Source organism: Oenanthe melanoleuca, chromosome 13 (genome assembly GCF_029582105.1).
Source record: "Oenanthe melanoleuca isolate GR-GAL-2019-014 chromosome 13, OMel1.0, whole genome shotgun sequence".
NCBI lineage: Eukaryota > Metazoa > Chordata > Aves > Passeriformes > Muscicapidae > Oenanthe > Oenanthe melanoleuca.
Genome location: NC_079347.1, coordinates 4,602,631 through 4,624,219, shown reverse-complemented (window position 1 = coordinate 4,624,219; position 21,589 = coordinate 4,602,631). Strand labels below are relative to the sequence as shown.

General features: G+C 47.3%; 1 protein-coding gene across 1 annotated transcript in view; it reads left to right on the top strand.

Annotated features, from left to right (window-relative positions):
• The window catches only part of NEURL1B (neuralized E3 ubiquitin protein ligase 1B), a 120,812-nt gene that overhangs the window by 93,103 nt on the left and 6,120 nt on the right, over positions 1–21,589 (top strand). The window contains 2 exon segments of the mRNA XM_056502643.1: positions 19,357–19,793; positions 19,795–19,918. Of these exon segments, the coding sequence (XP_056358618.1) occupies positions 19,357–19,793; positions 19,795–19,918 (561 nt within the window).

The window sequence follows — 21,589 nt, the reverse complement described above, 5'->3', positions numbered from 1 at the left end:
TCTTCCTATTTCTTTCTATTTCTTCCTAGTTCTATTTCTTCCTATTTCTTTCTATTTCTTCCTATTTCTTTCTATTTCTTTCTATTTCTTCCTATTCCTTCCTATTTGTTTCTATTTATTCCTATTTCTTCCTATTTCTTTCTATTTCTTCCCATTTCTTTCTATTTCTTTCTATTTCTTTCTATTTCTTCCTATTTATTTCTATTTATTCCTATTTCTTCCTATTTCTTTCTATTTCTTTCTATTTCTTCCTATTTCTTTCTATTTCTTCCCATTTCTTTCTATTTCTTCCTAGTTCTTTCCATTTCTTTCCATTTCTCTCCATTTCTCGGGATAATTGCTGCAGCCAGGAGTTCCTGTGTGCCACCACCTCGCCCTCCCAAAACCCCGCAGTCTGTCTGTGCAAAGCCCTCCCCGCAGGCAGAGGAAATCGCCGCTGTCATTTGACAACCCATGGAAGTGCTTAAGGATGTTCGAGGCGTTTAATCGCAGGCAGGCGGCTTTGGATGTGTTTATTTGACAGCAGAAGGATGAGTCAGTGCCAGGCTCATGCCGGGTTTCTCTGCCCGTCCCAGTGAGGATCCTCCTCGCACATCCCATCCTAATTTCAATTAGGAATGCAAACCAGCACCTCTGTTGTGCCGGAGTTGTGGAGCTGCACTTGGGGGCACTCGGTGTCCTGCACACAGGGTTTGCCTTGAAAGGAAACGTTTTCCTCCTCCTCAGCATCCCACTGTTTACAGAGCCTATCTCGGCTGCTAAATTAGGAGCAGGCTCTCCTAAGGTGGAGCGTGCACGTCACCGTGATGGATGCGGTGGGTTCGGGAGAGAAAGAGCGAGAAAAATGGGCAGAGCCAGGCAGGAGAGAGCCCAGGGGCTGCTGAGATTGCCTGGAACAGATCCCACCTGGATTTCCCTGCGGGGAAGGTGTGTGTGATCTCTTCTCTCCTCTTCTCTCTTCTCTCTTCTCTCCCCTTCTCCTCTTCTCTTCTCTTCTCTTTTCTCTTCTCTTCTCTTCTCTTCTCTTCTCTTCTCTTCTCTTCTCTTCTCTTCTCTTCTCTTCTCTTCTCTTCTCTTCTCTTCTCTTCTCTTCTCTTCTCTTCTCTTCTCTTCTCTTCTCTTCTCTTCTCTTCTCTTCTCTTCTCTTCTCTTCTCTTCTCTTCTCTTCTCTTCTCTCCTCTCCTCTTTCCTCTCCTCTCCTCTTTCCTCTCCTCTCCTCTCCTCTCCTCTCCTCTCCTCTCCTCTCCTCTCCTCTCCTCTCCTCTCCTCTCCTCTCCTCTCCTCTCCTCTCCTCTCCTCTCCTCTCCTCTCCTCTCCTCTCCTCTCCTCTCCTCTCCTCTCCTCTCCTCTCCTCTCCTCTCCTCTCCTCTCCTCTCCTCTCCTCTCCTCTCCTCTCCTCTCCTCTCCTCTCCTCTCCTCTCCTCTCCTCTCCTCTCCTCTCCCTCCCCCTGCCCTGCTGGCAGTTTTTGGGAGCAGTTTGCAGTCCTGTGCCCTGCGGGGCTGACTCACGACCTGCACCTTCCTCAGGAGCTCCTGGGCCACATTTGGGGCTCCCTGGCACCCAAATTCCCCAGCCAGGGCAGAGGGCAGAGGGGTGCTCGGCAGCCAAGGAGTGAGGAAGGAGCTGGAGCTGTGGGGAAGTGGCTCCTTCTCACATCTGTGAGTTTCTCTGCAGCAGCTGGAGGAAGTTTTGCTGCAGAAGGATTTCCATATTTTGTTCTGTCCTCTCCTTCAGGCAGCTTCTCCACCCTTGCCCTGGTGTCACTGATCTGCTGTGTCCTGGAGGGGACAGATCCTGGTTTTTTGGGTATTTTTGGTGTTTTTTTGGTGCCCTTAGTGAGGTCCTACCACTTCTCCACACCCTCCCCATCCCCATCTTTTCCCCAGAGGCACCAGCAGGGCCAGGCCCTTCCCAAGGCTCCCTCAGATAAGATCTGTGCCTATGGGAAGATTTTTTTGGGACTTTTTTTTTATGGGAAGGAGATGCTGTTTGCTCTGTGTTGTTCCCTATCTTGATGGTGCCTGTGTTTGTTTTCCCTGTGTATGATAAAAAGAATGAATCACTGGCAGTGAAAGCTTTATTTCAGTTACCTGTGCCAGCTTTTCCCTTCAGACCTGGATGCCCTGTTGTCTCAATTACTGAGTGCTGAAACATGAATTCCTGTGTCTGAGCAGTCAAAGTGGGGCTTTGGGGAGGAGGGAGGGAGGAGAAAGTGATTTCTTGCTTGTTAATTTGTTTTCCCCTCCGTGTCCAGGGAGATCTCCTCCTCTGCTGTGTGTAAGCAGGGCTTGCTTTCCACCCAGGAGTTTTTTTTTCTCCCTGGGTTATTTCAGACCTCTGGCAATGGAGCAGCTCAGAAATCTCCTGCTGAGAGCATCTGACCCCAATCTTTCCCCTTTTCCAGCAAAACCATGTTTTTTTTATCCTTTCTGCACCCTTCTGCTGCAAGGAAACCAAATCAGAAGATAAAAAATGATTTCTTGCCTCAATTGCACAGGAAGATTCCTTACAGACAAAACCAACCAACTGCACTTCAAAGCTTTCCAAGTGCAGCTGGGAAATCACATTTAGGATTTTTTTAAGAGCTGTTGATGCTTTGAGGAGAGAAAGATGGATGGAGTTGTGTTTGTAGGGCTGTTGGCTGGATAGTTGCATGTTTCATTTTTGAAGTTTGCTGGTTTTACTGTGGATTTTTACATACTAATGATAATTCTGTACTTTTGAGATTCTCCTATTTTTATCATTTTCCTGTGATTGCACTCCTGATAGGATAATGTCTAATGGTTATGTGGGAGAAATAAATAGACTCATAAAAGTAAAGCTCTGATTTTTGTTGTCTGTGTGGCAACACAAGGAAAACACTCAGTCAAGAAAAAAATTTCCTCAAGCAAAAGTTTTCCATCAGGTTTCCAAATTCGAGGGAATAAAGATTTTTGATTTTTGCCCTTCTCCATAACTCAAACATTAAATCCTCCAGGCCCTGCCTGGAGAAGGCAAAGATAGAAGATAGAATATCCCATTTGGCAGCACAAATGAAATAATTTCACTCAGGTTTATCTTGCTCTGCTCAGAGATAAGTGGCTCTGTGGCTGCAGCTTTCCTGAGCCCGTTATCTCCCGTGGTCTCATCGGGACAGGCTGCTCAGCTCCATGTCCTGCAATTCGTGGAGTGCAGTTCAAAAGTTATCTCCTCAGCTTGAAAGCATAATTCCTAATGAGGGAAAATTGCTTTTCTTGGGGTCTTAAACTCGACACGGTTGGATGGAGCTTTTTTTTTTTTTTTTTTTTTTTTTTTGGGACACAAACCCCTACTCGAGATCTGTCCCTGGTGCAGTTAAATTCTGTTAGGAGGAGCAGCTAAGAGGCTGCAGTGAATTCTGGGGAGAAGAGAGCATGTGCTCATCCAGTTAACACTGATGCAATTGGTGGAATACCAAAAATAAGAACAGTTCTATCACTGGAGATATTCAAGAACAAGTTGTTGTTATTTGTTATCCATCAGCTAGCAATGGAAATGAGGAATAAATTTATGAGGAATGATTAGAACTGGACTGCCAGGGCTAAAGGAGGGTTTGATAATCCCTGTAGGCTCCTGGCAAAAAGCTGTGTCCCCTTGTGATCTCTTCAGGGGCTGTTCCGTGGGGGTCCTTTCCTCAGGACAGCAGCAAAAATTTGATTATTTTGTCCTGTGAACCCAAAGAGTTTCCAAGAATGAAAACAGAAATAATTTCCCAGGTGGCTGTTGCTGGTAGGGATAAAGATCATCCTCCCTGGCAGGTGTTTCAGAATTCCAGGTGTTTCAGAATTCCAGGTGTTTCAGAATTCCAGGTGTTTTGGTGGCTCTCTCCTGGGGGGGAGGCTGCAGATCTCCACCCTGGCACCAAACAGCAATTCCCGGGTGCCTCGGCAGCTCCAGCTCCATCAAAGGCAGAGGGTGGGGAGGACAGAAGCTTCTCAAGGCTCATTTCAAGGGAATCCATCTCGGGTGGAGTTTGCACAAAGTGCCTGAGCAGCGGTTTGTGCCGGGGGTTGGTGTTATCCAGGGATTTTGGGAGGGATGGGAGGAGACACTCCCAGCACCATCAGCTACCCAAACGCTGTTCAGCCCCCAAAATCACCCTCCCGAGCCCAGGCGTGGCTCCAAAGGTGTCAGAGTGCCTCGGGGTGCTTTGCCCATCCTTGTGCCGGGCTGGGAGCCTCAGATGGACTCGGGAAAATTCCCAAACTTCTCCCTGCCTCCCTCAGAGCTCGGACTCAATCATCTTAAGCGATCTTCTCCAGCCTGAACTCTGCCTCGTGCCTTCAGACACCTGACAGGTGCTTTATGTAAGACCCTTCAGATCCACGGAATTGTGCAGGAAGGTGGATTTTTTATTTTTATTTTAATTTATTTTTTCCTGGAATAAAGAATTGCCTTCTTCCAAATGAGCTTAGCCTGCTGCTGACGTCACCCAGCGTGCCAAATTCCAGGCTCTGCTCCCAAAAATGTGACAGCCATGGATGTGCTGGCCCTGGGCACCCTGCCAGGAGTGCCACAACCAGACAAAGGACTCAGCTCACCTGCGGGGCTCTGCCATCCCCTCTGTTTGTTTTGCCAGTGCACAGTCATTAAGAGATGAATTTATATTAAAGGCTTCCAAGAAATGCCTCTGCAACCCCAATGTTTATGTAAGAGAGACCGAGAAATTCATAATTTATTGAATTTGTGTGTGTTCTGCTTGGGATTATTCATTGGAGGAACATACTAAGTGATTTTTTGTATCCTAGTAACCAACTGCTGTTGCTTTTCCATGAATAATCTTTATAGTTTAACTTGACCAGTCAAATCTAGAAAGGAAAATTCAAATTAAATACACCAAGGCTCACACAGCTTTTGCAGGTGAGAGAACACATCTTTTTCTCCCTCATTTAACCACATAATGATCAGACTGACTGATGCTGTCTGGAGAGTCGGATTTTCCCAAGCAGAACAATTGTGGAAGTTTGAGTCCTTAGGAACTAAGCTTCAAAGCTTGATTTGTTTAATATTCATAATTAATGAATTGGTTAAAATAGTCCTTTTCTCCCTCAATCTGATGGTTTCCAGGGCAGATTTTTAATGCCAATTAAAGATTATTTCCCTTTTGTTGGGAGCCCAGGGTGGGGGGTCTCCCCTCAGCTCATGAGGACACTCTGATGGTTAATTAATCAAATTATTTGTAAATATTTTGTACTTATTATTTATTTCTCCCAGCTGGAGTTTATCACTTAATAAGAGCGTGTTCACATTTTTCTTCTTCAAAATTTATTTTGATTCAAAAGGAGCTCCTTTTCAAAGTTCTATTTCGAGGGGTTGTGCTGCTTCCAAAAATGCCTGTTGCTCTTAGAAATAATAAAAGCTACTTTGAGAAGCAAAACAAAATTAAGAATTTCCTTCCCAGCTCCCTGGGCGAGCTCCTTGTTTCTCCCACCCTGGTGGAGAGCTCAGCTGACCATCTCCAAAGCAGAGGGACATTCCTCCCTGAGAGCTCAGCACCACTTCTCATTTCAACCCAAACTCTTCTCAGAGCATCTTGTTGTGTGCATTCCTACCCAGTCAGTGTTTACAGCCCTGGAAATTCACTGCACTCCTGTGAATACCAGAGGCTCTGGGCAGGCTGGAGGAATCCTCTCCAAACCACGTCAAGCAGCCTTGAAGCACTTGCTCAGATTTTCCTTTCAGCTGAGGTTGATGCTGTGACCTGGTTGCACCAGAAGGAGGGAGAAGTTTTCCCTCTGTGCCTCTGGGGTTTGAGCAAATTTTCCCCTCCCTGGCTTGCTCCTCCTTCCCTTGGACACGAGGAGCAGTTCCTGCTTTCCTCCTCTGCAGAGCAGGTGATGGGCAAATGGTGCTAGGGCAGTGCTGAGGAGGTTTCTGTGCTTATAATCCTGAATTTCCCACTTCTATTCTCATATTCCTGCATTTCTCCTTTCTGTTCCCATTCCTGCATTTCCCCTTTCTGTGCTCATATTCCTGAATTTCCCATTTCTGTGCTCATTCCTCCATTTCCCATTTCTGTTCCCATTCCTGCATTTCCCCTTTCTGTGCTCATATTCCTTATTTTCTCCTTTCTCTGCTCATATTCCTGTATTTCCCTTTCTGTGCTCATATTCCTTATTTTCTCCTTCCTATTCTCATATTCCTGAATTTCCCCTTTTTGTGCTCATATTCCTGCATTTCTCCTTTCTGTTCCCATTCCTGCATTTCCCCTTTCTGTACTCATATTCCTGCATTTCCTCTTTCTGTGCTCATATTCCTGAATTTCCCATTTCTGTGCTCATTCCTCCATTTCCCATTTCTGTTCCCATTCCTGCATTTCCCCTTTCTGTGTTCATATTCCTTATTTTCTCCTTTCTCTGATCATATTCCTGCATTTCCTTTTTCTATTCTCATATTCCTGCATTTCCCCTTGCTTTTCCACCCTCAGTGACTCTGGAATTCTTTGCTGGTTTTCCTGCAGCTCTGACAATTCTGATTTGGCATTTCAAGATGCTCCATGAGCAGTGAAACCCAAAATATTCAGTGTCTGATGGATTTGGGACCAGAGAAGTCCCTGGTGGGGCTCTGCTGTGGTAACTCCAGGCTTCCTGTGCATTTGGAATTCCTTTTCCAGCTCAGAATCCCAAGAAAATGATGCAAATGGGAGCCTGGGGTGCCCTGAATTTCGAAGAACTGGAGGGACAGTGTGGAGTTGTGTTTTATTGTGGCCAGAACCACAGAGGCTCTGAGCTGTCAACACATAATTGTGTATTTTGTGTTTGGTAGTAAAATTTTGTTCTATCAAAAAAAAAAAAAAAAAAAAAAAAAAAAGAACAAAAAGAACAGCCTGAAGAGGAACAAATTCTTTCTCTCCTCACAGCTCTTCAGATGTGATTTATAGGTGTGTTTTTCCAAGTCAGTCCAAACAAGGCCAGTGAATGGCTCTGAATTAGTTTGATTCTGTTAATTGAGACAAGAACCATCTGGGTGGAAATGGGAGGGTTTAGGCAGCTGCTTTTGTTGTTTCATGTGGGATTTCTAATGCTCCCAAGTGCACAGTTACCAAGGAGTGCAGTTGGACTGTGCAATGGGGTTTAGGGGTGGAAATGATCAATTAAAAACACAAAAAAAAAAAAATTCCAAAATACAGCTATAAAAATAACAACCACCTGCAGCTCTGCAGTGAATTTTTGGAAGGTATTGACCAAAGGAGTTCTGCTGAACAACAATCCAACTCCATGTTAAAAAGATGAGAAATCAGGGTGGAAATTTGGGCCTGATACTGCCTGGACCAACAGCCATTGTTTGCTCTATAATTCACACCTTTACCCCAAAGATTCTTTCATCTGGGGCAGGGAACAAAAAAAAAAATAAAAATATTTTGATCATTTTCTGGCTTGTCAACAATGCAAGGAATTGTGTCTCATCCCCAGATTGTTTCTGGTTCACCTGCCTCTATCATATTTTGGCTGTGATGGCACAAAGAAAGAGTAAAGGGAGAAAAATGTTGATGTTGATTTAGGTGTGCTGGGTTCAAACCCCCCTGGAATTAAGGTTGAGACAGAGGCTTAAAAATAAACTTCTGTTGCTCAAATCCTTCTTGTGTTGAAATAATTGGAGACAGTTGAGATGAAGGAAGGGGCTGAGGTCATGGTGTGTCCAGTAATGGTATGACTGTAATTGTTTTTTGTTTTTTTTTGTTTGGACAGTTTAATGTCTTGAAGTGGGTCTTGTTTCCTCTTATTAATTCCTGCAAATATCAGGGAAAAGGATCTGAGAGCTGAGCCATGCAGTAGCCAAGTGTTGCACAACCACCTTCCTCTCAGATTGCCTTCACAGCTTAGCAGAGAAATCTGCATTTCTAAAAATCTCAGCTAAGGAAAAGAAGGATGCATCTTTTTTTAGTGGGATGTTTTCCTGTGTTTCTGGACCAGAACTTTTTTTTTTCCCTTTTGAATTTTTTTGGATTTTTTTTTTTCTGAAGTATTTAGAAAAAAAGCCACAGCTTGTTTGTCTGAATATTTACTAGCAGAGCCAACAAAATATGTGATGTTATTGTACAGGTTGGACAGTACACGAGCTGAGTGAGGTCATCAGCTCTTTGGATCACTTGGAAAGAGACTTTGGCCAGCATTTAATTTATTTGAAATCTCCCTGCTGGGACAGTGCTGGCTTGAGACACCAGCCCACCAGTACAGCCCCCAGTGCCACCAGTGCCACCAGTGCCACCAGGGAAACGAGCCTGGCAGAGGAGCAGAGCTGTGCTGTGCCCCTGATTTAAGTATAACCAGTTATTGCCGTTGCTTTGCCCTGTTTTGGATTCTTTACATGTTGTTTTGGAAAAGCTCAGTGGAATGGCAGCCTTTGTATATATAAAATATAGGGTGATTGAAGAGCTGGCCTCTGCTTTATTTAGCTGCCTCAGCCATGTGTTCCTCCCCGAGCATTTTCCCCTCCTGCTGCCAGATCACTGTTTAAAATGGTGTGTAAATAGAAAAGGAACTGTTAAAAAATGCTGGGACTGGGGTTTACTGGGAGGGACACTTTCCTAGGGGCCTTTCCCCCTTTTTTTCCCTGGGGTTTTTGGCTCTGTTAGGGCAGATCTAAAGCCCTGTTGAATCTGATGGCCTTCTGCTTATCCATCTCTGTTTGGACTGGAGTAGCTCCACTGGTTTTTTTCTTTTTGACTGAATTCTTTTGAGTGTTGAAAAGTTGTAATTAGGAGGAGGAAAAAAAAAAAAAAGGACCCTTAGAACCACTGTGAAGAGAGATAAAGACAAAAGAGGCTCTTGTAAAAGTGAGGAAGCAAAGAAAAAATAGCAGATTTGTTCCTTTTATCTTGAGGGTTTTTTGGGAACAGTTGGAATGAATGGCCAGGATCTCCTTCCTGCATCACTCCAGGTGCTGATCTCACCCTTTACAGAATCCCAGAATGGTTTGGGTTGGAAGAGACTTAAAGATCATCTCATTCCACCCCCTGCCATGGAAGGAACACCTTCACCAGCCCAGGGCAGCTTCTCCTCCCCCTGGCCCTGGAGCTGGGAGATTCCTGTGCTCAGGGGGAGTTTTCTGCTGTTTGCAGTGAGTGTGGAAATGACACTCCTGAGTCTGGGGAGGTGGGAGAGGCTGGCATTGTGTGCAGCCCAAATCCAGGGGGATGGGGATAAGGCAAACACAGCTTTTGGGGCTTTTCATGGAAAACTGGAGCTCAATTGCCACTATCACTTGTTAAATCTCATTTTTTTTAAATTTTCCCTGTGTCACAAGCTGTCCTCGTGGTGCAGTGCCTGTCTGTAGGGGATGGGTGGGTTTCCTGCATCGGGGAGATGACAAAATGATTTTCCTCTTTGTGTTCCTGGATGGGCTGTGGGGAGGATGTGCCAGCTCCCAGCTCTTTCCATGAGTGCTGCATTGAAACCATGGCAGGGAATGGAGCTGCAGCCCCGAGGACATGAAAAGGGAATTCATGCCATCCTTCAATCTCATTAAAAGCCATTACCACTGGAATGACATGGTCACTATTTATAAATCCCCCGTGCAGATGACTTGGTGCAGCTGGCCTGGAGAAAAGCTCAATGGAAACAGGGAGTTTATTTGCATTAATGGTCCTGCTCTGGCAGCAGGAGGAGGCTGAGGGCATGGATCCTCTCAGTGCCAGTGACTATGGCAGGGACAAGTTCTTGGAACTCCTCAACAGATCCTGATTGGAAAAGAAAAACACCAGAATGATGCTTGTGAACCAATGAGCTGCTCTGAAAACCTGAGCTGTCTGTCTTCCCTGTGGGGCAGAAGTTGTGTTGGAAGTGAGAAATGAATGGGGAGGAATTGGGGGTGAGGGGACCAAGCCAAGTTTTTTAATCTTTGAGGAAAACTCTGTGATCTTTGCTGTGCAGAGGGATCAGCCAGGAGCAGGGATGGGGCTCACACAGGCAGAGCCATGGGGCCAGCAGCACTCACTGGCACAGTTTATTTTGTGAGAAACCTCACAAAACAGGATGGTTTTGGAGTCTCTTGGGTTGCTCTTAGGCTGTGTCTGTAGCCTCACCTTGGACCCTATTTCTATAGGAATTTAGTAAATCTAAGCAGAGAACCATGAGGGTTTTGTTCACATCTCTGCTCCTCTCTTCCCATCCTGGGTGTCCAGCTGTGTTCATTCCTCCCAGACCAATCTTCCCAGTTGCACATTTTAATGCTCTCTCTGCTTTCTGGTGCACATTGCTAGAAAATCAACCAAAACAATAAATCACAGAAATAAGTATTTTAATCCCTGACTGACAATCACTGAGGATTTAGATTCGGAAAATATTCAGCCTTCCAACCTAGTGATGATCATTTCCAACTCAGCATTCCTCAGAAACCATTTGTGGAATTGCTTTCAAAGCCTTCTCGTGCTTTTGGTCACCTCCCAAAACTCCCTGGTGGACTCTGAGAAGATGTAGTGAGCTGAGCAGACCTCTGCTCTCCTCCAGCAAAGCTGCACTTGCTAAAGAAGGCAACAGTTTTACAGGACCATCATACATCAAGTCAGGGGTTTGCTTTACTGCTGTAGGAACTGGAGTGTTGCACATGCAGCTGATGAGTGAGCACAGCCCAAGAACCCTCAGAGCTGCAGGGAGAGGCTGGTGATCATTTCTGACAAGGTGGTTTTGTCTTTAGCCAGCAGCCAGAAGTTCTGATGAGTTTTGCTTGCTGGCTTTCGGAGCCCTGGGTGCTCCCTGGGTGTTGAGCTGTGCCGTTCCCAGGGCTCCCCATCCATCACACAGCTGCTCTCATCACTTACTGCAGGACTTGAGCAGGATTATGGCAGGAACCCTGCCTTTCCTCCCTCCCTGCCTCTCATTAACCAGCTCCAAGAATTTGTTACTCGACTTGCAGACTCATTGACCCAGATTCCCTAATAATACAGGGAAGAGGAGATTTTTTAATTTATTTTTTTTTCTGTGCTTAATCGCTGGCTTCTGTGTATATTTAGTGCTATTTATATGCAGGAGGACTAAAAGCCTGTAATAAAGATGGGGCCAACTTTGCAGCAAAATTCCTGCGTGCCCAGAGTGAGAGTAAAAACAGCAGAGAGGCAGAGGTGAGTGTGGGTGGATGTTCCCATCCTTGCAGACCCAACAGGAGTTGTTTTTTTTTTTTTTGGGAGCTGCTTTTACAGCCTGATCCACCAATATTGGTTTAGCTCAGGACTCCCCACTTTGCTCTGAGCCTCTCCATCAAAGTCATGCACTGGCTTTCTTTGTATTTGATTATTTGAAATATTTGATTGCTTCCACCACCAAAAGCAAAGCCAAGCAGAAGGTTTTGGAGAATATTCCTGCCTGGCTCTGCTCAGCCTCTGGGGCTCTTCTAGGTCGTGGAGGACTTGCCATCAGCACCTCCTATCCTCAGAGCAGAGCTTCTGTCATGGTTTATTTTCTGTCCTGAGCCAGCTGATGGTTCCTGGGAGGGACAGAGCAGAGTTTCAGCTGCACTCCCCATCCTTTGGCTTCAGTGCTGCTGCCATGAGATGTTGGGATAACCAGGAGAGTTAAGGCTTGGTCTTGGCTTTCCTGTCAGGGCTCTGCTCTTTTATGGGATGTGGCTGAGCTTGGTGTGAGCTCCTCACTGCAAGGAAAGGGCTGGAGTTGAAAGGAGCAGCAATTGAAAGTTGAAAGGAGCAGGAGCTCTTGTCCTGAGGACACAGAGGGACACAGGAGGTGGGAGATGGGAGGTGGAACAACCTGGAAATTACTGCAGGGTCCTGCTGGAATTGCCTTTGCTGGTTTGAGAAAAAGGATCAGAACTAAAGGATTTTGCCTAATGCTGTTGGCAAATACCTCTCTGTTTTCATGGAGAAACACCTAGAAGTGCAGAATAAATATGTCATTAGCCCTGCCTGTAAAAAAAATGGATTTTAGCATTTTTTTTTAAAAACCATCAAATATTTGATTTCAAGCATTAGAGTGTTTTCTTGTGGACACAGGCACAACTTGGTTGTGTGAGCTAAAGTCAGTCCCTGCTCTCTGCCAGAGATTTTTCTGAACTGTTCTGCAATGAGAAATGATCTATGTCCATGAGATATTTGCATTGAGCGTTATCCTCAGTGCCACAACACAGCTTCTTTTAATGAAAAAGTGACTTTTGTCTGTCTTTTCTCCTTCCCTCCTTCACAAGCACTTCTTCAAAAATTTCCCATTTCCTGTAATTCATCACAGGCTCTTCAGTGTCCCCTTAACACCTCAATCTCTGTGTCACTCTCTTGCAAATGAACCTTTTCTGGATTCCCTGGAAGTTTGTCTCAGGTTAGAAGAGCAGGCAAGGAGACATTACATCAGAACAGACTGGTGGAAACCATAGGAATTTACATGGGGGGTTTTATTAATTGAATTTTCCAGTGTTTGAGCCAGCAGGACACTCAAAAATGAGGCAGATTTTTTTTTATTTTTGTTAGATTTGGTAGCCCAACTTTCCAAATCCACACCATTGAGCACAGAATTGGCCACCCCAATGCTTCCCACAGAGCTCTCTGACATATTTTTTTATATTAAAAAAAAAAAAGAAAGAAATGTCTAGACAGCACACTAAATTTATATGTGAGCAGATCTGTATCTCCTGTCCTCAGAAGGTAAGATGGTGCTGGAGCAGAATCCTGTTTGGTGTTCTGGGGATGTTTGGTGTCTCAGGAACAGCCTCCCCTGCTCTTCCAGCCTCCCAGTGGCTCCAGCAGTGGAATCTGAGGATGTGCTTTGGCTGGAGCACGCTGGGATCCACTGGGGTTGGGGTTTTCCACCAGCTCCCTTCTCATCCTGTTGGGGTTTTCCTGCCACAAAGCAAAATCCACCTTGTTCAGTGGCCAGCAGCAGCCAGGGAGTGTCTGCTGGGGCAGGGAGGGGCTCCAGGGCTGCAGGTGAAGCAGAGCCCATGAAGATAACCTGGGTGTGCTGGGTGGGGTCCCTTTCACGGGCACGAGATGCAGAGATGGAGCTCAGGATGGAGCTCAGGCTGGATTTCAGGATGGAGTTCAGGATGGAGCTCAGGATGGATTTTAGGCTGCATGCTGCTGCCTCTCCCCTGAGTTTTCAGCCTCTCCTCTGAACCTTTCAGCCTCTCCTCTGAACCTTTCAGCCTCTCCTCTGAACCTTCCAGTCTCCCTTCTGAACCTTTCAACTTTTTTCTGAATTTTTCAGTCCTTTTCTGAATCTTTCAGCCTTTCTCTGAACCTTTCCACCTTCCTCTGGATCTCTCAGCCTGTCTCTGAATCTGTCAGCCTTTCTCTGAACCTTTCAGCCTTCCCCTGAACCTTTCAGCCTTTCTCTGAATCTCTCAGCCTGTCTCTGAACCTTTCAGCCTGTCTCTGAACTTTTCAGCCTTTCTCTGAATCTCTCAGCCTGTCTCTGAACCTTCCAGCCTGTCTCTGAACCTTCCAGCCTGTTTCTGAATCTTTCAGACTTTCTCTGAACCTTTCAGCCTTTTTCTGAACCTTTCAGCTTTCCCCTGAACCTTTCAGCCTGTCTCTGAATTTCTCAGCCTGTCTCTGAACCTTCCAGCCTGTCTCTGAACCTTCCAGCCTGTTTCTGAATCTTTCAGACTTTCTCTGAACCTTTCAGCCTTTCTCTGAACCTTTCAGCCTGTCTCTGAACCTTTCAGCCTTTTTCTGAACTTTTCAGCCTTTTTCTGAATCTCTCAGCCTTTTTCTGAACCTTTCAGCCTGTCTCTGAATTTCTCAGCCTGTCTCTGAACCTTCCAGCCTGTCTCTGAACCTTCCAGCCTGTTTCTGAATCTTTCAGACTTTCTCTGAACCTTTCAGCCTTTCTCTGAACCTTTCAGCCTATCTCTGAACCTTTCAGCCTGTCTCTGAATCTCTCAGCCTGTCTCTGACCGAGGGCAGATGCTTTCCCCACCATGGGCTGTGTCAGCTGCGAGCTGTGGATGGTCCCAGTGATTTTCCCTCTCTGTCTCCACTGCACAGCCCTGTTTGGCACCAAACTGCCCCTTTTTGATCCCGTGGGTCTTTTGCCATGGATTGTATTGGGAAAAGCCCTCAGGAAAAGGCTGTGGGGCCCAGGGGAGGTGTTTGGTGCAGACCATGGTGACGCATGAGGATGGCAGCGCTCTCCTCCTCCTCCTCCTGTCAGGCTGCTCTCCCTGCAGCTCTGCTCTCCTTCAACATCATTCCCTTCTCCCCCGTTTTAGGGGTTTTATTCCTGCCTGGCTTGTCAGGGCAAGTGAAGACAGGATCCATCTGGCTGCAGGTCACTCCCCAGCTGAGCAGGCTCCTCCATCCCACGGCCCTGGAGAGCAGCAGCTCAGACAGGGCTCTGGAGCTGAATTTTGTCTGCTGCTGTCAGTGGGATTACAGTGCCACTGCAAAGCCAAGGCTGGGAACAAATGGGTGAAAAAAAAATGTTTATTTTTAGAACTGGAACCATGATAAATATGTGGAATTTGGCCAGGGTCTGCCTGCTGTACCTTTTTGAAATGCAAAGTGCATGTCTGTTAAAATACCTCTCCAAAGGTCAGCACAACCTCTGGAATGAGTGTGCCGACCTTTTGGAAAGCAGGTGAAGCTTCAGATGAGAGCACAAGCCCCCATAACCCAAATCTGCCTCGGTGTCATGTGACACCACAAGGATGAGGATGGAAATGCTGCCCTGCCAAGAGGGTTCATCCTTCACCACCTCAGACCATCCCTCACCCTTCAGTTCAGCTTTAACTCCCATTTTCCTGCCTTTTGTATTTCTTGTGTGTTTGAGGGATGTGCTGTGAGTGTCATGTTTGAAACAGGTGAGAGTGGGGATGAAAAATGGAAAATGCAGAATAAAGAGAGAGATGGAACCTCGGTGGGTTTGTGATGGTGCAGCCAGGCTCGCAGGGCTGAGGGGCTGAAGGGTTTGAGAACCTTGCATTTTCCAGTCCTGTGAGGTGGAGGAATGGTGTTATTCTCATTTAGACAGGGAAGAGAGGCAGGAAGAGAAGAAATGACTTCCAAAATGTTGTAGGAATCTCACAGCTCTTCACTGCCTGCCAGGCACCCTGGGCTAGGGTGGCACTTGTGCCACGAGCTTGGCTGTGTCTCCATTTTTTTGGGTGGGAATTGGGAATAATGCACAACCTTTATCCCACTTTGGGGTGGGAATTGGGAATAATGCACAACCTTTATCCCACTTTGGGGTGGGAATTGGGAATAAAGCACAGCCTTCACCCCATTTTTTGGGTGGGAATTGGGAAAGCACAGCCTTTGTCCCAGCTTTGGGTGGGAATTTGGAATAATGCACAGCCTTCATCCCATTTTTTTGGGTGGGAATTGGGAATAATGCACAACCTTTATCCCACTTTGGGGTGGGAATTGGGAATAAAGCACAGCCCTCATCCCATTTTTTGGGTGGGAATTTGGAATAATACACAGCCTTCATCTCATTTTTTGGGTGGGAATTGGGAATAATGCACAACCTTATCCCATTTTTGGGGTAGAAATTGGGAATGCACAGCCGGGAGAGGAAAGGCTTTGGAGCAATCACAGAGGGACCAAAGCGAGACCCAAACTGTGGAAGCCGAGCTGCAAATGAGGGCAATTGAAAGGCACAATTGAAAGGCACAAACATCCTGTTGAGCTTTCGTGTCCTAATGAGTAAAGCACATGCCCCAGCTCAGCCCCGGGCGTGTTCCAGTGGGAAAACTCTGCCTCCTGCCTGGGGTTATGGCAGGTTTTATTCCACAGGCAGGTGTTTACATGGAGGGGAGGAACAGCGTTATAAATAAATTATCCATTCATTTCCATCGGGAGCTTTTCCTATTGTTTAGCCACAATATGCTTTCCTGTTTTTTGTTGTTTTTGTTTTTTTTTTTTAAAGAAAACAAAACAAAAAGCGCCAGACCCTGAGTCCCCCTCTGGTAGGGTGGACCCAAAGCTGTGTTTGGAGTGGGTGCCAGTGTCCTCGTTGTCCTGTCACTGTGCTTGGCACTGGCACTGCCACCTCTGTCCTTCTGAGACAAGAACCTGCCTGAGTGCAGTGCCAGGGGCATCACATCCCTCTTCTCCATCGGGGCTGTGGGAGGAAGGCTGGTGCTTGGTGAAGAGGGATTTTGGGGATAGCAGAGAGAACAGAATCTGTCTTCCCTCCTTCATCCTCCTGGCCAGTGTGGGGACATTGAGGCCATGGCACTGGTGACAACAAGGGGTTGTTTTAAACTATTTTAGAAACAGAAAGCAGCTCAGTGGGTTGTAAAACGAGGGTTTCTCTGCCCACTGAGCCCACCCAGTCCTTCAGGAGCTCCTTGGGATCCATCCCAGCTCTGCTGGACCCAGGTCCCACCTGGAGAGCACAAAGGCCGTGAGAACCCCCATGGAAAAAGGGGTGCAGTGTGGGGAGGCAGGGCTGGGAGAGGCTTCACCCTGCCCTGTGCTGGCTCCTGGCTCAGAGCCCCCAGCGTGGTTCTCTCTGCAGCAGCAGCGTTTCCAGCAGCTCACACACAGAGCAGCACCCACATGAGCCACGGTGGCTGTGCTGGGAGCAGCCATTTCTGCATTCCAGCTCTGGAAGGAGATTTCTCCTGGAAACCAACCAAGAAATGCCCCTTCTGAGGAGCCCCCTGTGCTGGGCAGTGGGTTGAACACCTGGGCAGGATTTTCCCTTCCCCATCCTCTCCAGGGCTCTTTTCCACAGCCCTGGTGTGGAACTGGCACTCTCCCCTGGCTGGCTGAGAGCAAGGATGTATTAATTTCCACTGGTGTTTGACAGGATTAACCACTGCACAGCGACTGTCACGTGCAGGACAAGCCAAGAGACAAAACACCTTTGATTGGTTTTTATATCTGGCTGCAAACAGGAGCTTTTTGCCTTCATAGCCCTTTGACTCCTGTCACAGATGCCAATCCTGTGCTGTAACTCTCCTTTTTGCTGAGTGCAGATCCCAGCCTCTCCCTGCCCTGTCTGCTCTGGTTTTGCTTCTAAAAAAACTCTGCCACCACTGCAACCCTCCTGCCAGCCCACTCAGCTGAGCTCCCAGGATCTTCTGATGGGTTTTTTCCAACAGGAAAACGACAGAAAATCCTTCCCTTAAGCCTGGGGTTGCACACAGGGAGGAAGCAGCTCGAAGGAAGGGCCTGGCAGGCGGCTGCTAAGGCTTCAAACGTGGCAAAAGAGTCCAGAATGAATGTGAGCATGTGATGGGGTTTTATATTTAACAGGATGGCTTTGGGCATTCAGGATGCATTCTGGTTTTGCTTTAAAAATCTACCAAGCCAGGTGTAGAGACAGGAGGAGAGGTGGAGTGGGTGGGGAATGGGGAGACCAAATTCCTTGGAATTCCAGTGTGGTGGGAGCCCAGGACCTGGAGCAAGTCCCTGTGTGCTCAGGGATGTGCAAAAGACATTGTTTCTACCTCAAGGAGCTTCTAGCTGAGGTTTGAGATCCAAGTTGAGCATTTTTTCATTTCTGCTTCATGCCTGTGTGGTTGTCTTCACTTTAGGCCCCGAATCTGCTTTTCTTGAAGTCAGTCTCAGAATTGCTATTGACTTTAAATGCTGCAAGATCTCACCCATCAATTCTCCTCCCATCTGTAAAATGAGGATGGCAGGATTTCTGTGCCATCTGTGGTGCTGTGAAGCTGAAAACAATCATCATTTATAAAGTGCTTTGAGCTCAAATGGGAGGTTCTGGGTAAAGGCAAGGCTGTGCAGGATGAAAAGTTCCTGAATGCGCCAGTTACATCTGATATCTGAGCCAGGGGCTGGGTTGAAGGTTTAGGAAGAACAGTCTGGTGTTGCAGAGGTGCTCCAGCTGCTGAATGGCTTGGATTATTTGTGTTGGCCAAAAGTTCCTGTTCCTCATTACAAAATCAGGGCACAGAGGCACAAAAATCTCCTAAAACCCGTGCTCACCTCGAGCCCCTGTGGTTTTTAACAGGCACAATCCCCAGAGCTCCTGTCTCAGGCCACCACGAGAGCTAACAGCACTGTAGGAGGAAACTCAGAGCTGCAGGTGCGGAGCTTTTCTGAGGGCAATAGGAAACATCTGATGGGAACAAAGGATGTTCCTTCCTATGCAGCTCTGCAGGGAAGCTGCCCAACCTTCACTTGATGCATTTTTGCAGAAAGCTGGGACAGCAAAGAGCAGGTTGTGGCTAAGCACGCTGGTTTAAGGTGAAACATTTCATTGGCACAGTGGTGCAAGTCACACCCAGCTGAGCCAAGACCTTGTGGCTTGTCTTCATTTTCTCCTGCCTTCACTCAGAGTCAGGATAAAGCACGAGAGAGATGAATCTCTCATTTGGTCTTAGTTGTTTATTAAATCTTATCTAAAGTACAGAGAGTTCTGCAGCACTTCCAGCTAAAAGCGAGCAAAATTGAGGTGAATCTAGCTAGTTACAAAATCTTTTAACGCTAAACAGTCCAATAAAGAACTAACACCTCTATTGTTTATACTTTTGACCCAATAACCAAAGACCTGTGACCCACAGTGCAGCACTAACTATCCAACCAAAAATTACTACTTGAAACTCATGAAAAAGAAGGAACAAAGAAGGAAGAAGAGACAACATCCAAAACCCTCCATCTTGTCCCATATTTGTCCCAAACCTTTCACCATGTGCCACCACACAGTTCTATTCAACTACACACCCATGATTTTAACTCCATCACTCAAATTTGGAAGCCTTCTCCAAGGCCTCAAGTCAAAGGCAGTGTTCTCCTGGGGGTCAGTGTCAGCACAGAAAGCTCAAAACTCCCAGGTTTCAGGGTTCCCACACTCCTGACAGGTGCTGTGGTTGAGATGAGGAGTTAGGGCATGGGCTTGATGATTGTCCTGATGTAAAGATGTGCCCAAAAGTCTGTATTCCATCACCATCTGTTAAACCAGGTGGGGCAGTGATCCTTATCTCTATGGGATATCTCCTGCTAATGGGCCAGCTGTTACAAACCAGATGGGGCAATGTTCTTTATCTCTTCCACAGCCCATCCTCCCTCCAGGAGATATCTCCTGTTAATGGCCATTGAGTCCCAGTGCATGACTGGTAGAATTACATCATCCCACTGGGAGATGCTCCAGCCAGGGGGAGGAGCCAAACATTTTCTACTTAGATAAAAATTGAGATTTGGAGCAGCAAGGCAGCCCTTACCCACTGGTTTCCAGAGAAGAGCTACATGATCACTACTTCAACAAGACAACTTCATCTGGGCTGCTACCACCACCCTGACTATGGGGTGTCAGGTTGTATTCTGACTCTGTCAGTGGTTTTCTTTTGTACTATTGCATGTATTTTATTTTTCTTTTTTTTTTCTATTAAACTGTATTTCTCTCTGGAGTCTCTCACTGGCTTTGCTTCCAAACCACTGCAAGGATTCTGACCATCTCCCAACCTCACTCTGCCTCCCGCAGACACGAGCCACCCGCCCCGCTCGGTGCCCAGCCGTCCCTACTACAGCCTGCCCAACCAGAGCCATGAGCGGCGCTCGGTGCTGGCCCTGGCGGAGCCACCGCGCTTCCACTCGCAGGCCAAGGGCAAGAACGTGCGGCTGGACGCGCACTCGCGCCGCGCCACGCGCAGGAACAGCTTCTGCAACGGCGTCACCTTCACCAACCGGCCCATCCACCTGTACGAGAAGGTGCGCCTCAAGCTGGTGGCCGTGCACCACGGCTGGAGCGGCGCCCTGCGCTTCGGCTTCACCATCCACGACCCCTCGCAGATGAGCTCCGAGGAGATACCAAAGTACGCCTGCCCCGACCTCGTCACCCGCCCCGGGTACTGGGCCAAGGCTCTGCCCGAGAGGTTTGCGGTCAGGGACAATATTTTGGCCTTCTGGGTGGACCGGCACTGGCAGAGTCTTCTACAGCATTAACGACGAGGAGCCCATCTTGTTTCACTGTGGTATTAAAGTCTCCGGGCCTCTTTGGGCCCTCATAGACGTCTATGGAATTACCCACGAAGTGCAAATTCTAGGTAAGTGTGGTTTTGGGCATGTGGGTGCTCCTCTGGTGCTCTTTCTGATCCTCTAGGAAATGATAATCTGTGTGATTATTTCTATGGGACACATAAGAAAATTAATTTGCTGTTGGTTTGGTACCTCTAGTTAATAATTTTTCTTCTGCCAGCAGTAGGGATGCAGAAAGCAATATATTCCAGAGGTGGCAGTGATGGAAATTCCTAATGCTGCACATTATGGGAAGGGATAAATGGAAGTCTTTACTTGCAACTCCACTCAGCTTTCTCTGAGCTGGATGTGCTGCTTTGGCATGGAAGAAAATGGAGCAAGGGCACTGAGGAGACAAAAAGGGCCAGTTGTGACCCTGTCTATTCTTTCCCAGCTACCAGTTACTGCCAGTCCATTGGAACACCACCCAAAAGTTTCCTGGAGCCCTTCCCCAACCCCTCTCTCTGCTCTTGGCCGTGGTCCAACCCAGGCTGGCAGTTTGAGGGGCTGTGTTGGCATTGTGACCCTTCCCTGGCACAGGGACGTGGCTCACACCCTGGAATCCAGGCTGATTCACAGCCTCATCCTTAGGGAGAGCTGCAAGAGGGGATGAATCTGTTCCCATTAGCAAGCCCAGCTGATGGCCATGAAATGATTTTCCTTTCATGGCTTTTACAGCATTGAAATTTCTAATGAATTCAGCTTTAGATGGAGCGTTTGAACTGGGCTACACCACAGGGAACACTTTTAAAATCCAAGAGAGTTGCCCTTTGCTGGAGGCTCCTTGGAGCTGATGGAGTTTTAACAGCCACAAACAGCTGTACCTGCCTGAGGGGATGGTGCTGCCAGCCTGGCATGGAGCTGGCACCAGGGATAAACTGTGGAATGGCGAGTCCAGAGGGCAGCAGCTCCATCACACATCCTGCTGAACAGAGCCAATTATTTTACAGGCGAGAATGCCACACATACACAACGCTTTTCCCTGTCTGCTGTGCCTCAAATGTGTAATTAAACCTCAGCAGCAGCTTGTCCTGTAATTGCAGTTGCAACACACTCCAGCCTCTGGTGCTCGTCACAGAGGAGAAGGAATGTTTGCTGGATTGGCCAAGGCAGCTGCTTCACCAGAGCTCTCCTTTCTCCTCATTAAATTGGAGTTTGAAAAATAAAATGCAGCCTCTTTCTGCTCCCTGCTCCAGTCCTGCAGCATCCAAGAGTTCCCAGGCTGAGAGCACCTGTACTCTGATGGGAGGTTTTTTTATTACAATACCAAACCCAACAAACTGCCCCATGAGTCAGGGCCATGCTCAGCCACATGGGGCACCAGGGGACCCAAACTCCTTGCTTGTCTCTGCCTCGTCCTCCCAAAATGTTGTGAGTTGAGAAAATTGTGAAATACAGCTCCAGTTCTCAGGCACAAAATGCTTTTTTCAGCATCATGAATCATAGAATGGTTTGGGCTGGAAGGGATCTTAGAGATCATCTCATTCCTTCCCCCTGCCATGGGCAGGGACACCTTCCACTCTCCCAGGCTGTTCCAAGCCCTGTCCAGCCTGGCCTTGGACACTTCCAGGATGGGCCATCCATCATGCAGCTTGGATGTGTCTGACTCCTCTGTGGGAGCATTTCCTGCCACACAAGCTGTGCTGGCTGAGGAGGAGCTGCTCCAGCCTCAGCCCACCCCAGTGGCCTCTCCTGCCTGG